The 12,992-nt window shown below is 42.9% G+C and overlaps 1 protein-coding gene across 13 annotated transcripts in view; it reads left to right on the top strand.

Annotated features, from left to right (window-relative positions):
• DSTYK (dual serine/threonine and tyrosine protein kinase) overlaps positions 1-12,992 on the top strand; it is a 76,675-nt gene that overhangs the window by 33,123 nt on the left and 30,560 nt on the right. For 6 of the 13 annotated variants that reach the window (XM_084976802.1, XM_084976806.1, XM_021063275.2 and 3 more), the window contains 2 exons: positions 3,427-3,569; positions 6,654-7,042. The exons of 1 other annotated variant lie outside the window; for it this stretch is intronic. In XM_084976802.1, the coding sequence (XP_084832928.1) occupies positions 6,707-7,042 (336 nt within the window). In that variant the 5' untranslated portion in view covers positions 3,427-3,569; positions 6,654-6,706. Of the gene's footprint in view, positions 1-760; positions 1,525-3,426; positions 3,570-6,653; positions 7,043-12,992 lie in introns of those variants that run through there. 6 more of the 13 variants (XR_014815632.1, XM_003130102.6, XM_084976799.1 and 3 more) reach the window with 2 other exon arrangements.

The following is a 12,992-nucleotide window of genomic DNA, read 5'->3' as shown; positions in this document are numbered from 1 at the left end:
ACTTGGGTTCGTTACCACTGAGTCACTGCCAGGAGCTCCTAGAATAGTCTTAACCTCACACCTGAAAGGTGATACAGCCTCGATGATGAGAGAAACAGTAAACATTTCTCTGAAAAGCAGCTACTGCTTCTTTAAGGAAAGAGACTCTATGTAGAATAACAATAACATTCTTTTAGAAAAGATACTCTTAGGTAGAGTAACAGTAACATTTTAAAGTGGCATTTTAACCTTTAGAAATAACATTTTCAAATCACCAGCTAGTGGTCATACTGTGTTGTCCCCCAAAGCTTTATTCTTCATTGTTTTGGGGCAGTTTTCATAAAGACTCTGCCAGTCAGCTTTATGTTGGGGTCCTATAATTACCAAGTTGTGTTTGGCTCCAGATTGGGAGAAAGTGTGGTAGGGAGCGTAGGGGAGAAAAAATTTCTCCTCTGTCTTTGGGTCTCTGGTTGGGTCCAAGAATTAAACTGATGTAAGACAGATTAACAAGAAAAGCATAAGCGTTTTGCTGAACTTTGCATGTACTTGGGTGTCCTCACAAAAGAATGAAGACCCAAAGAAACAGAGGTGAACATTTTTATACTGAATTGGACAAAGAAGTAAATTATGGAAACGTGACAAGACAAAGGAGCTTGGGCTAAGGCAGTTAATGATGGGAAAGGAGCTAGGAAGATACTGGATAGTTTAACAAAGCTTATTTGTATTAGTTTTTCTTGGCCTTGACTCTGGTGATAAGAATGTTGCTTTCCTTCTGTTGCAGGGAAGGCATCTTCCCAAAGGGACATAATTTTATCTCTGCTTTCACGAAGAAGAAGGGGGGAGGTCAGAGTGCCCTTATACCACCTGCCTGTGTCAAGTGCCTTTAGCTCAAAATAATCCTTATGTCAAAGTGGCATTTTGGGGGATGGCATATTCTGCCACCTTTTGGGGACATTGTCTACCATTCAATATTCACCTGGCCCCCTGAGACCTAAGAACAGCTCATGCACTACCCTGTGTTCCACCTTTTATCTGCTTAGATAAATGGAGAAACATGGGCTCTTTTTTGTTCTCTTTTGCTTTTTAAGCTACCACTGCCTCATCTGTAAATGAGGATAATAATAGTTCATGTCTGGTAGCATTGTGAGCATTAAATGAGACGAGGCAGATTAAGTGATGTACTGAGACGTGCTCAGTAAATATTATCGTGGGGGCAGAACACTAATTTCCCCTCCTCCTTTCTGGGTTCTTGGCTGAGTGAGACACCCCTGTTATAAAAAGACAGATTAATGGGAGAAAAGCAAGCAGAAGTTTAATATCAAGTACGCCTCCTGTAGCATGGGAGATACCCAGGAAAAACTGAGTAACTCCAAAATGGCCCATGTCGGTACCTTTGTTGGGGACATGGCTCGGATCGTCAGTGTCGGAAAATGAGACACATGAACACAGGGAGATCTCGACAAGGCGCTTTACTTCTGCAGAAGGGCGCGAGTGCTCAAAAAAGCGCACACAGGAAGAGACCCTCCGCATTTATCCCTAACGCAGGTGATGTACCTGTCCCCTTCCCATTGGTCAGGTCAGGGCACACTTTCTTCTTGGTTGGCTAATTTGAAACAAGTTGTTACTGGGAGAAAAGGGAAAGAGGAGGGGGGTGGCAGGAAGGCGGTTCGGCAGGAAGGTGGTTCAGCCAGAAACCAGAGCAAAATGGAGTAACCAAGATGTCCTTTGATAAGAAAGACATTATGTTACTTTCCACACCTTAAATACCATCTCCTGCTGAAATGTACCTGTCCGGCTAGGGTTGGGGGAGTCAGTTATGGGAGGTTACCAGGAAAAGCACAGTAAACAATGTGTGCCGTTTTGAGTGGTTGCCTTCTGCAGTGATGAGTTTCTAGAGATTCAGCGTCCTTCTCTTCCTGGTACTGGAGGTACACCCTTGCAAATGGAGATCTCCCTTTTAAATATACATGTCTCTTACAAAAGGGTAGCTTCTCAGTTTTCAGAGCTTCACCTGTGTCTTCTGTTTCTGAAAAATAACCTGCTCAAAATAATCAGAATGTCAAAGAAACACATTTTGGGATGGTATCTTTTGTTCCCCCTCAGTATGGAAAACAAACAAAATGGGTTGCCGCTCTAGTGGCTCTTCTCTTTGTACCTTGAAACTTTGTTTGGAAGTAACCCAAATCCAGATAATCTGTATTTAAGTACCATCAAGGAAAAAAAATAAAGAGTCTTGCTTGCATTTAAGACAATTTGATTTGAATTTTCATGCAACCCAAGTTGGCAGGGTTAACGTGCTCCAGCTGAGAGGCCGTGCTGTTGCCTTCTGGCAGCCCCATATGCAGATGCTGTTATATTAATCACAAAAGAAAACCTGATTAACTGGAAGTCCTTTAACTGTCAGTGAGGCAGCTGCTCTAGCTCTGAAACAGGTTTTCTTCCTCCCTCCTATGGTCTCCAGTTTTTAATCTCTTCTTTAGAAAACTGCTAAAACTGCCTGGTAGCTCCTTGAGAGCCCCTGGCTAGTTCAGTCAACTTTTTGATCTCTGATTATGGGAGTCCAGGGAGAGCTTGCATAATTGAATTCACGAATAATTTAAAATAAGAACAACCAGACCAACCACCCATCTACCTCAGTTGTGTTTTCTTTCAACAGTTAAAACCTGATGGAGTCCTGGAACTTTAGAATTGGAAAGAGATGTTAAAGATGATCTAATCCAACTCCCTTAGTTCACAGATGAGAAATCCAAGGCTGAGAGTGAATTGCCAGAGTCACTGGCCAGTCACTGGAGCAGCCTGGGATCAGACTTCTGCCTCTGCCTCTGCCGCTGGCGCTCAGCTCACTTCCTTGCTCCTCCCTCACTGAGCCATTTGCCAAGAGAAGCCAGGAGTAAAACGATGTGGTTTCGGCTTCATTTCTCTCCATGCTCTTGTTCCAATCTCACAGACACGTTGAAGAGCAATGAAAAAGCTAAAGATGAGGGGGAGAAGCAAGGGCTTGGATAATGACTATTGAAAAACAGATGGTAAAATCGAAGACCTTTTCTCAGTCCAGTGGGTGGCACTCGGAACCCTCGCAGAGTGCGTGGGAAGGAAGACTAGAACCGGGCTCGGGGTCAGCCCCCCTCCCATTGCACTGGCTTATGGTTGACTCTAGTGGGTCTATTTGTAGTCACTGTTTCTGTCACTGCAGAGATGGGAGTGTGATCATTTGGGTCAGATGCATAATGGGGTGTGTCCACTGTGAATCTGGCCGATGCAGCATAGTTTACTGGCTCTCCTATAGTTAGTTGACAGTGTCTCAGAGGTGTCTCCCTCGGGTCCTGAAAAATGGTTAGTTGGTTTTCATTCTCTGATATCCGTCCTCCTAGCAGCAGCAGTAACAAAGCTCACTTAGGCTGTTTTGTTTTGTTTTGTATTGTTTTAATGTACCAACTTTTGTTATAGGAGTTATGAAGGTTGTCAGTATGAACTTACACTTAGACACCCATCTGAGATCTGAGGAGGCCTGAGAAAGGAGGAAAGATAGGAAGCGTAGATAAGAGTGAATCTAGCTGGACTTCTGACTGCTCAGGCTGAGTCTGTGGCTGGTAAGTTCTGCGAGGTGAATGGGGAGGTCCTATTCTGTTGTCTATCTCTACTCTCCATGTTGAGTTGAAGGAGGTTTTTAGGAATGACAGTTGCTCCTAAAATGTCCATAGTGGTTACTGGACTGTTCATCATGGTATTGGACTTTCCTGGGTATTTAGTAGAACCACTTATGTCTTTCTGTAGACAGTTTCCCACAATAAATAGATTCTTACTCAGAGCAAACGAGGGTAGAACATAAAGCACTCACTATTTATTCGTCATTGTGTTGGGTGTTGAGGATCCAGAGAGAAATATGATGGTTCTTCCTGCTTTTGATAATTATAAATAGACTGTATAAGGGAGCAAAGTTTGCCACCCCAAAATGTGTCTCTTTGGTATGAGGAATACTTGAAGCTGGTTGTTTTATTTATTTTTATTTTTTGCTTTTCAGGGCCGCACCTGTGGCATATGGAGGTTCCCAGGCTAGGGGTCGAATCCGAGCTGTAGCTGCCAGCCTACACCATAGCCACAGCAATGCCAGATCCAAGCCATGTCTGTGACCTACCCCACAGCTCATGGCAATGCCAGATCCTCAACCCACTGAGCAAGGTCAGGGATCGAACCTGCAACCTCATGGTTCCTAGTTGTATTTGTTAACCACTGCGCCATGACGGGAACTCCCTGTTTACCAAATATTTATTCTCTTCATTCTTCCTAGGAATTGCCTTGCTTCCCTTTGAAGACCTGCCCCCCATCCCCTTCTCCTTAGTCCAGGATGACATGTGTACCTCATTTTACCCGTGTTTGGAATTGTTCATGTTTGAATTCCCCATGTGTACATAATTAAATTTCATTTTCTCTTAGCAATCTGTCTCATATCCATTTAATTTGTAGACCCAGCCAGAAGAAACTAAAAGGGTAGGGGAAAATTGTTTTTCCTCCCCAGCAACTGTGATAAGTTTCATTTGGTTGTGAACAAGATATGAGGGGACTCACCTTGCCCACTGCTACTTGCCAAGTGCTCACTCATGCAGTTGACTGTGTCCCTTTGCTTTGCTTTTTTAAATTTTTTGAAATGATTTTTATTTTTTCCGTTACACTTGGTTTACAGTCCCTTGCTTTTAGATTATAGGTCAAAAATTAGACTGGTCAGCTGGTGTTTTACTCTTTTTTTTTTTTTTTCTTTTGTATTTTTAGGGCCGCACCTGCGGCATATGGAGGTTCCCAGGCTAGGATCTAATCGGAGCTATAGCCACCGGCCTACACCACAGCCACAGCAACGTCAGATCCGAGCTGCATCTGCAACCTACACTACAGCTCACGGCAAGGCCGGATCCTTAACCCACTGAGCAAGGCCAGGGATCGACCCTGCAACCTCATGGTTCCTAGTCAGATTCGTTAACCACTGCGCCACGACGGGGAACTCCTGGTGTTTTACTCTTGTGCTTAATAAATACATTGCATGCACTGGATACTCAGTTAACATTTTGCTTTCTCATTTTTTTCCTCAGAGAGTAGATTTCCTTGTTTCAGTGTCTGGTGTTGCTGACATACGTGTGCAAGCCAGGTGATGTACTTACAGGCAGACATGAAAGGAAGAGCTTAATGTAGTGCATAAAGAAATCTGGGTGAAAGCCAGCTTCTTTAAACCTTTTGGTGCTGCCATTTGTGGAAGACGAGGAGGTTTGAGGATTTGAAATAGTAAGATTGTGGCAGGATAGGTAGAGTCTAAAGTAGAACAACCTCTTAAATGAATCAGGCCTCTCTTGCTTCAATTGCATGAACAAGACAAACAGCTTATGAACGGTTTAATGCAGCTTGTGGTTAAGTGACTAAAGCAAATACTGTTTCAGTTGGTGCCACCCTAAATTTCAATTAAGATGTATGCATTTGGCTCAGAGATGGGTCTTCTAACAGCGTAAGAACTGTGCGCCTGTGCTTTTCTGATCTCAGACATGGGCAGGCACTGGCACCGAACAAGTTGGGGAATGAGCTTGTTCAGAATCTGAGCGTTCCACTCAGCTAATTTTTGCTTCTTTTTCCCAAGCAGAGGTTCTTTCTTATGCTTTAGGAGGCCTTTTGTTTTCTGTTGAGTATCATTTGACCTGTTTGTGGAAGCTTGCAGTTCAGATGCATGTGGTGTCCTGCAAAGATATTTCTGAGATGGACCCTATCTCTTCTTAGATTTGCCTGGACTTTATCCTCACAGGTAGCTCTTTCCTTTCGTCTTACTCAGGGTCTGTCTCCCATAAACTGTGAAAGAATACAGTTTGTTTAGGAGGTATTGATCTTAATCGAGCATCCAGTGTTGTAAGGAAACAGATGATTTGGCAGCTGCAGTGCCATCACCAGCTTTCAGTGAGATGAACTGGAAAAGATTCTCGAGCTTTTGCACACTTGAGTAACACTTTATTTTGATATATGTGCATTTAAAATTAGTTCACACATGTAGTTATAAAATATATAGTAAATGAGGAAAATAAGCTAAAGCTGCATGTGGTAGAGACATTCAAAAGCAACTTCATATGTTCAAATATTAAGTCTTGTGTCCCAGGGAAGGTTTTCTTTTTTTTTTTTTTCTTTTCTTTTTTTGGCCGCGCCCACAGCACGCAGAAGTTCCTGGGCCAGGGACTGAACCCATGTCACAGCAGTGACAATGCCAGATCCTTAACGCACTGAGCCACCATGGAACTCTGGGAAGGTTTTCACTTTGACAAGTTTCATCCTTGGACTCATGTGCCAGTTGGTACGGTCTTTTCTGGCTTTGTCAACTTAGTGATCTTGTGATTGAGTCCTTGCAAACTCCTTAGGCTTTCCCTCCACTGGTTGAAAGGGGGGGGGCGGGGAGGGTAGATCAGTCACCGCCACCTTTCTGGACAGACAGCTGTTGGGATGAGCCAGAGAGGGGACTCCTGTTTGATATCTGAGGAGCCTTTTCTGACTGGGGTGTTTCCTGATATCTCCTTCAACCCAGAGCCTCCTAGAAATTTCTTTTCTAGGAGCCTGACATCCTAAGGGGATCTCCGCGTGAGTCTCTCTCTACCCTTCCTCACTCTTCTCTCTGTACTCCTTTCTCCTCCTCCACCCTCCCCTTCCCCACCCAGGCCCGCTGAGCTGCATTTCCTTCCCACCTAAGGAAGAGAAGTACCTCCAGCAGATGGTGGACTGCCTCCCCTGCATCTTGATCCTCGGCCAGGATTGTAATGTCAAGTGCCAGCTGTTGAACCTGCTCTTGGGGGTGCAGGTGCTTCCCACCACCAAGCTGGGCAGTGAGGAGAACTGTAAGCTCCGGCGTCTCCGCTTCACCTATGGGACTCAGACGCGGGTCAGCCTGGCGCTCCCCGGCCAGTATGAACTAGTGCACACACTGGTTGCTCACCAGGGCGACTGGGAGACCATCCCTGAGGAGGACCTGGAGGTCCAAGAGGACAGTGAGGATGCTGCTCATGTTTTAGCCGAACTGGAGGTGACGATGCACCATGCTCTCTTACAGGTACCAATCTCATACTTAACGCAGTTGCACACAAGCATACCAGCTTTCCTTGTATTTGTGCTTTCTTAGAAGGTAATTTGGCATTGTATACCTTGGGCTCTGAGCATCAGCCGATGGAGTCAAAGGAAGAGGAACTAAGAAGCTGAAAACCAGACAAGGCCATAGCAGTGGCCTCCCCTGCCTCTGCTCCCACGCTGCCAGGCCCTGGACAATTTGCTTATCCTCCTTTCTGAAACTGAAGGAATGTGATACTTGCCTCTCAACATACTTTTACAGAGTAATTATGATCAGGGTTAGAAATCCCTTTCTAAATTCTTAGCAGGAAGGTGTTGCTAGAATTGTCTTTGGCCTTCCCTTTCTACAAGGAACAACAATAAGGATCCGGCATTGTCACTGCTGTGGCTCAGGTCACTGCTGTGGTGTGGTTTCAATCCCTGGCCCCAGAACTTCCATAGATGCAGCCAAAAAAATAAATAAACGAATATAAAAAGAACAATAAAATGATTAACATTCTTTTTTTTTTTTTTTTGTCTTTTTAGGGCTGTACCTGCGGCTTATGGAGGTTCCCAGGCTAGGGGTTGAATTGGAGCTGTAGCCGCTGGCCACAGCCATAGCCACAGCCACAGCAATGCCAGATCCGAGCCAAGTCTATGACCTACACCACAGCTCACGGCAATGCCGGATTCTTAACCCACTGAGTGAGGCCAGGGATCAAACCCACATCCTCATGGATGCTAGTCAGATTCATTTCCGCTGTTTCCCTATGATGGAAACTCCGATTAACATTCTTATTAGAGTTGAGAACAAGACGAGAACTTGTGAATTTTTTCTTAGACCTGCCATTATTTACTAAGTGGACAGATCATGTCTCTTGGTTCCTAAGGGACTTTGGAATGTGAAGACAAGTCTGGCTCAACATAAGGAGACATGGAGATTCTATCATCTGGAGAGTAGCTTTGCTTCTCTCTTGAAGTAAGCGCCCAGAGAGAATATAGGTCTTGTGGCATTTCCTAAAAGATCAAGTTCTCTATCTGGTATTCAAATTTCCATTTCTCTCTCTCTCTCTTTTTTTTTTTTTTCCGGCTGCACCCATGGTATATGGAAGTTCCCTGGGCCAGGGATTGAATCTGAGTCACAGCTGCAACCCAAGCAGCCATAGCTGCAGCAACATGGGATCCTTAACCCACTGTACCATAGAGGGAGCTCCCTCCACTTATCTTCTGTGTGAGGCTTCTTTGCTATTGAATAGCTTAGGCTGGGCTATACGATTAGGCCGAATGCGGATCAGCTGAGGATATGACTACGTTGGGGGTCAGGAGCCAGCAGGAATAAAAGAATGCAGACATGCTCGAAACAGAGTCCACCACCTTGGTCAGCTGTGCCAGGAAGAAAGGGCTAGTTTGGCAGGACTAGGAAAACCGCCTCCTCTTCATCTTTTCATTTACCCCTGTTCCAGAAGGCTTGATCTCTTAGTCAGTGAATGAGTCCTTTTGTGTGGCCATGGTCTATGATACTGTAGAAGTAGAAACTGTCATCTCATTTCCTTCCAGAGCCCAGATTTCTTTGATCTCAATAAACATTAGAGGGGCCAGCATTTTCTCTCAGCTCAGTTTCAGTGGTGGCTTTCCTCTGTTTGCAGACTAAGAGCTCGCACTTCTTAGCTCCAGAACCATGTCAGAGGTCTTGGGTAACTGACAGTAGCTCTGACAGTGATCCTTGATTTTTGACTGAGGCTGCTCAAGTTGACCTGCAAACGTCTTCATGATTCATAAGTATTTGATCCACACACAATCTCTCTGTAATATTCTGCTCTGGTCTACTTCCTTCCGTTTCCAATAGCTCAGGGGTTGTCAAGCTTTTGAAGATTTTAATTTACTCTAAGAAATAACATTTTCGTCAGAACCCAGTAGATACATTTGGAATAAAGTTTCATGAAACAATACTTGCAAAACACACTGATATTTTCTTCCCTATGCCATTTGACTTCATTAGAAAAAAAACGAAGCAATGGTTAACAACCCACTAAATTTACTATCTGACCTAATACATTGTGACCTGCAGCTTAAAAAACACTGTTAAATAGCTGAAATGACTGCTCTTGGGGGGTGATTTTTCCTGTTCTTGCCTTTTAAAAGCAATCTTGGCATGTGAACATTGCCACCCGTAGGACAGATATTATTTGATTGATTTCTCTATGTCTCTTCGTTTTACTGGTTTGAATTTTAGCGCTCATTTACTTTTTTGTCCTATGAATTGAAGTGATCAAATCACAGAAAAGAAAATGAGAGCCAACCCCCAAGTGCACACCTGAGCACATGTCTTACTGGTGAGAGTTCCCTGTGCTGCTCCTGATACAGGTAGTAAGCTCTCTGACTGAGGTAACAAGGAGCCTACTTGGCTAGGAAGTTGAGATACCTCATCAGCTTTATCTGTGCACAGTTGAAATATATATTCTCTTTCTTGAGAAATATTCTTCCCTTTTCATGAATTAATCCTTTGGCCTCTCGTGTTCTGTTTCATGTGGTTTGTGAGGTTTCCTTAGCCAGTGTTTTTCTGATCTTCTTTATACTCCAGTGGTTTTGATGTGGAAACAGCAACGGACCCCAGCGTTTCTAACTTTAGAATCTCTTGATGCGGAGCCTCAGAGGGGCCTTTAGCAACCTTTGTGGAGCTCAGGCCCTGCTCTGTCACTGTAATCAGGCTCCCGTCTCCACTAGATACATCAGGGATGCTCAGCTTACTGCTGGGAGCATTTCCTAGCTACCTTGAAGATTTTTTGTGCCAGTGAGGAAGATCTTTTTTTTTTTTTTTTTTTTTTTTATAGCTCCAATTCTATTTAGGACCAGAGAGTTAGCTCTAAACAGCCCTTCTCTTTGGTTTGAGAAGGGGGTGGTAAAGAAAGGAAACATTTAGCTAAAGGAAACCAAGATTGAATTAGGGGAAATGAGATGTTCATTTTTAACTGTCAAATTATTTAAGCAGAATTTCCCCTTACCCTCTGGTACAATGGTCATTCTTCTAATATGTTGCTTTAAAGTCCTCATAAATTAGCCATTTTCAGATTATTCCAGAATAGCCCAACTCCAATGGGCCCACAGTGCTTGGTATTCCCAGCCTTTTAGCTCTGGTTTCCCTGAGATTCTCATGTACATACTTCCGCTTCCTAACCTTCACCCCCTTTCTGGTACGGACCTCACCTCCTTTTTTTCCTTTTCTAAGTCCAGGGGAACACAGTTGTCTGCTTTAGAGTTGCCTCAATCTAATGTGTCTGGTACATGTGTGAGTGTGTATGTGTTTTTTCCTATGAATACCCATGAGAAAAGGAATGAAAAGAAGCAGAGATGATTAAGCTTCCTCAGCCTGGAGTGGGATTCCTGCATCCTAGCAGTGGCACTTCATTTTCTTTTTTTTTCTTTTTTTTTTTTTTTTGTCTTTTCTAGGGCTGCACCTGAGGCATGTGGAGGTTCCCAGGCTAGGGGTCGAATTGGAGCTGTAGCTGCCGGCCTACACCAGAGCCCCAGCCACACGGGATCCAAGCCGCGTCTGCAACCTACACCACAGCTCACGGCAACTACCGGATCCTTAACCCACTGAGCGAGGCCAGGGATTGAACCCGCAACCTCATGGTTCCTGGTCATATTGGTTAACCACTGAGCCATGATGGGAACTCCTGGCGTTTCATTTTCTATGGCAGTTACATAGCTCTCAGTTTTTTCTTCTTATCACCTGTTTTCCCCACCAGGTGTTTTCCAGCCCTTTGGACAAATGCGCATGTCACCTGGCAGCCAGATTGCCACACATGTTGTCATGGTTACTGGCTTGTGGTGAGGTCTGTTAAGGTGTATTTCAGCGAACTAAGATAAACGGATGTTTTTCAGGAAAGATCTTATGACTTGCAAATAAACTTATATTTTTACTGTTTTGAATCTAACCAGTTGGAGTAATAAAATTTTCTCTTAAGAATCTTCAGTCAGTAGCCATCAATGGAAATAATCTATTTTTAATTTCGTACAGACATTGACATTGATCTTTTTTATTTTTTCATTTTTTTAATTAAACAATTTTTGTTGAAGTATAGTTGATTTATATGTTAGTTTCCAATGTATAGCAGAGTGATTCATATGTGTATATATATATATATATAGAGAGAGAGAGAGAGAGAGAGAGAATGTATGTATGTGTGCGTGTTTTCATATTCTTTTTCATGATGGTTTATTATAGGGTGTTGAATATAGTTCCCTGTGCTATACAGTAGGACTTTATGGTTTTTCTGTTTTATTTATAGTAGTTTGTATGTGCTAATCCCAAACTCCTAATTTATTCTTCCCTCAATCCCTTTCCCCTTTGGAAACCATAAATTTGTTTTCTATATCTATGAGTCTGTTTCTGTTTCATAAATAAGTTAATTTGTGTCACATTTTAGAGTCCACATGTAAATGGTATCATATGGTATTTGTCTTTGTCTTTCTGACTTATTTCACTTAGTATGATAATCTCTAGGTCCATCCATGTTGTTGCAAATGGTATTATTTTATTCTTTTTTGTGGCTGAGTAGTATTCCATTGTGTGTGTGTGTGTGTGTGTGTGTGTGTGTGTATATATATATATATATATATCACATCTTCTTCATCCATTCCTCTGTCTTGGCTGTTATAAATAGTGCTGCTGTGAACACTGAGGTGCATGTATCTTTTCAAATTATAGTTTTCTCCAGATACATGTTCGGGAGGATTGCTGGATCACATGGCAATTCTTGTTTTTAGATTTGTTTGTTTGGTTTTGGCTGCACCCACAACATAAAGAAGTTCCTGGGCCAGGGATCAAACCTTCACTACAGCAGTGACCTGAGTCACAGCAGCAACAATGCCGGACCCTCAACCCACTGAGCCACCAGGGAACTCCTATCTTTAGTTTTAAGGAACTTTCATATTGTTTTTCCATAGTGCTTGTACCAATTTACATTTCTACCAACAGTGTAGGAGGGTTTCCTTTTCTCCACACCCTTTCTAGCATTTGTTACTTGTAGACTTATTAATTGATGGCCATTCTGACTGGTGCGAGGCGGTACCTCATTGTAGTTTTGGTTTGCAATTCTCTAATAGTTAGCAGTGGTGAGCATCTTTTTCATGTGCCTATTGGCCATCTGTATGTCTTCTTTGGGGAAATATCTATTTAGGTCTTCTCCTATTTTTTGATTGGGTTGAGTTTTTTTGCTGTTATTGAGTTGTATGAACTGTTTGTATATTTTGGAAATTAAGCCCTTGTCACATCATTTGCAAATATAGGTCGTCTTTTTGTTTTGTTTATGGTTTCCTTTGCTGTGCAAAAGCTTATAGGTTTGCTTAGGTCCCATTTATTTTATTTTATTTTTTAATTAAAAACATTTTTTTTGAGTGCACCTGTAGCACTTGGAAGTTCCTGGGCCAGGGATCAAATCTAGCTGTAGCTGTGACTTATGTCACAGCTGCAGCAATGCCAGATCCTTAACCCACTGTGCCAGGCCGGGAATCGAACCCACACCACAAACAACACTCGATCAGCGGGAAGGCCTATATGTTTCTTTTTGCTTTTATGTGTATTGCCTTGAGAGACTAACCTAAGAAAATACTGTTACAGTTCATGTTAGAGAATGTTTTGCCTATGTTCTCTTCTAAGAGTGTTATGGTGTCATGTCTTATATTTAAGCCTTTAAGCCATTTTGAGTTTATTTTTGTATGTGGTGTTTTCTAACTCCCTCAGTTTACATGTGGCTGTCTAGCTTTCCCAAAGCCACTTGCTGAAGAGACTGTCTTTTCTCCATTGTGTATTCTCACCTCCTTTGTCGAAGATGAAGTGACTGTAGATGTGTGGGTTAATTCTGGGCTCTCTATTCTGTTCTGTTGATCCACACAGACATTGATATTTTAAATTTCTCAGTGGTTAATGCTTTCACAACCTGGAGTTCCCGTTG

Source organism: Sus scrofa, chromosome 9, assembly GCF_054392235.1.
Source record: "Sus scrofa isolate SSC_HxYL_T2T_F1_AM1 chromosome 9, Sscrofa_HxYL_maternal_Yorkshire_Landrace_v2.0, whole genome shotgun sequence".
NCBI lineage: Eukaryota > Metazoa > Chordata > Mammalia > Artiodactyla > Suidae > Sus > Sus scrofa.
Note: the sequence above shows the minus strand (reverse complement) of the source record. Positions and strands in the feature narration are given on the sequence as shown.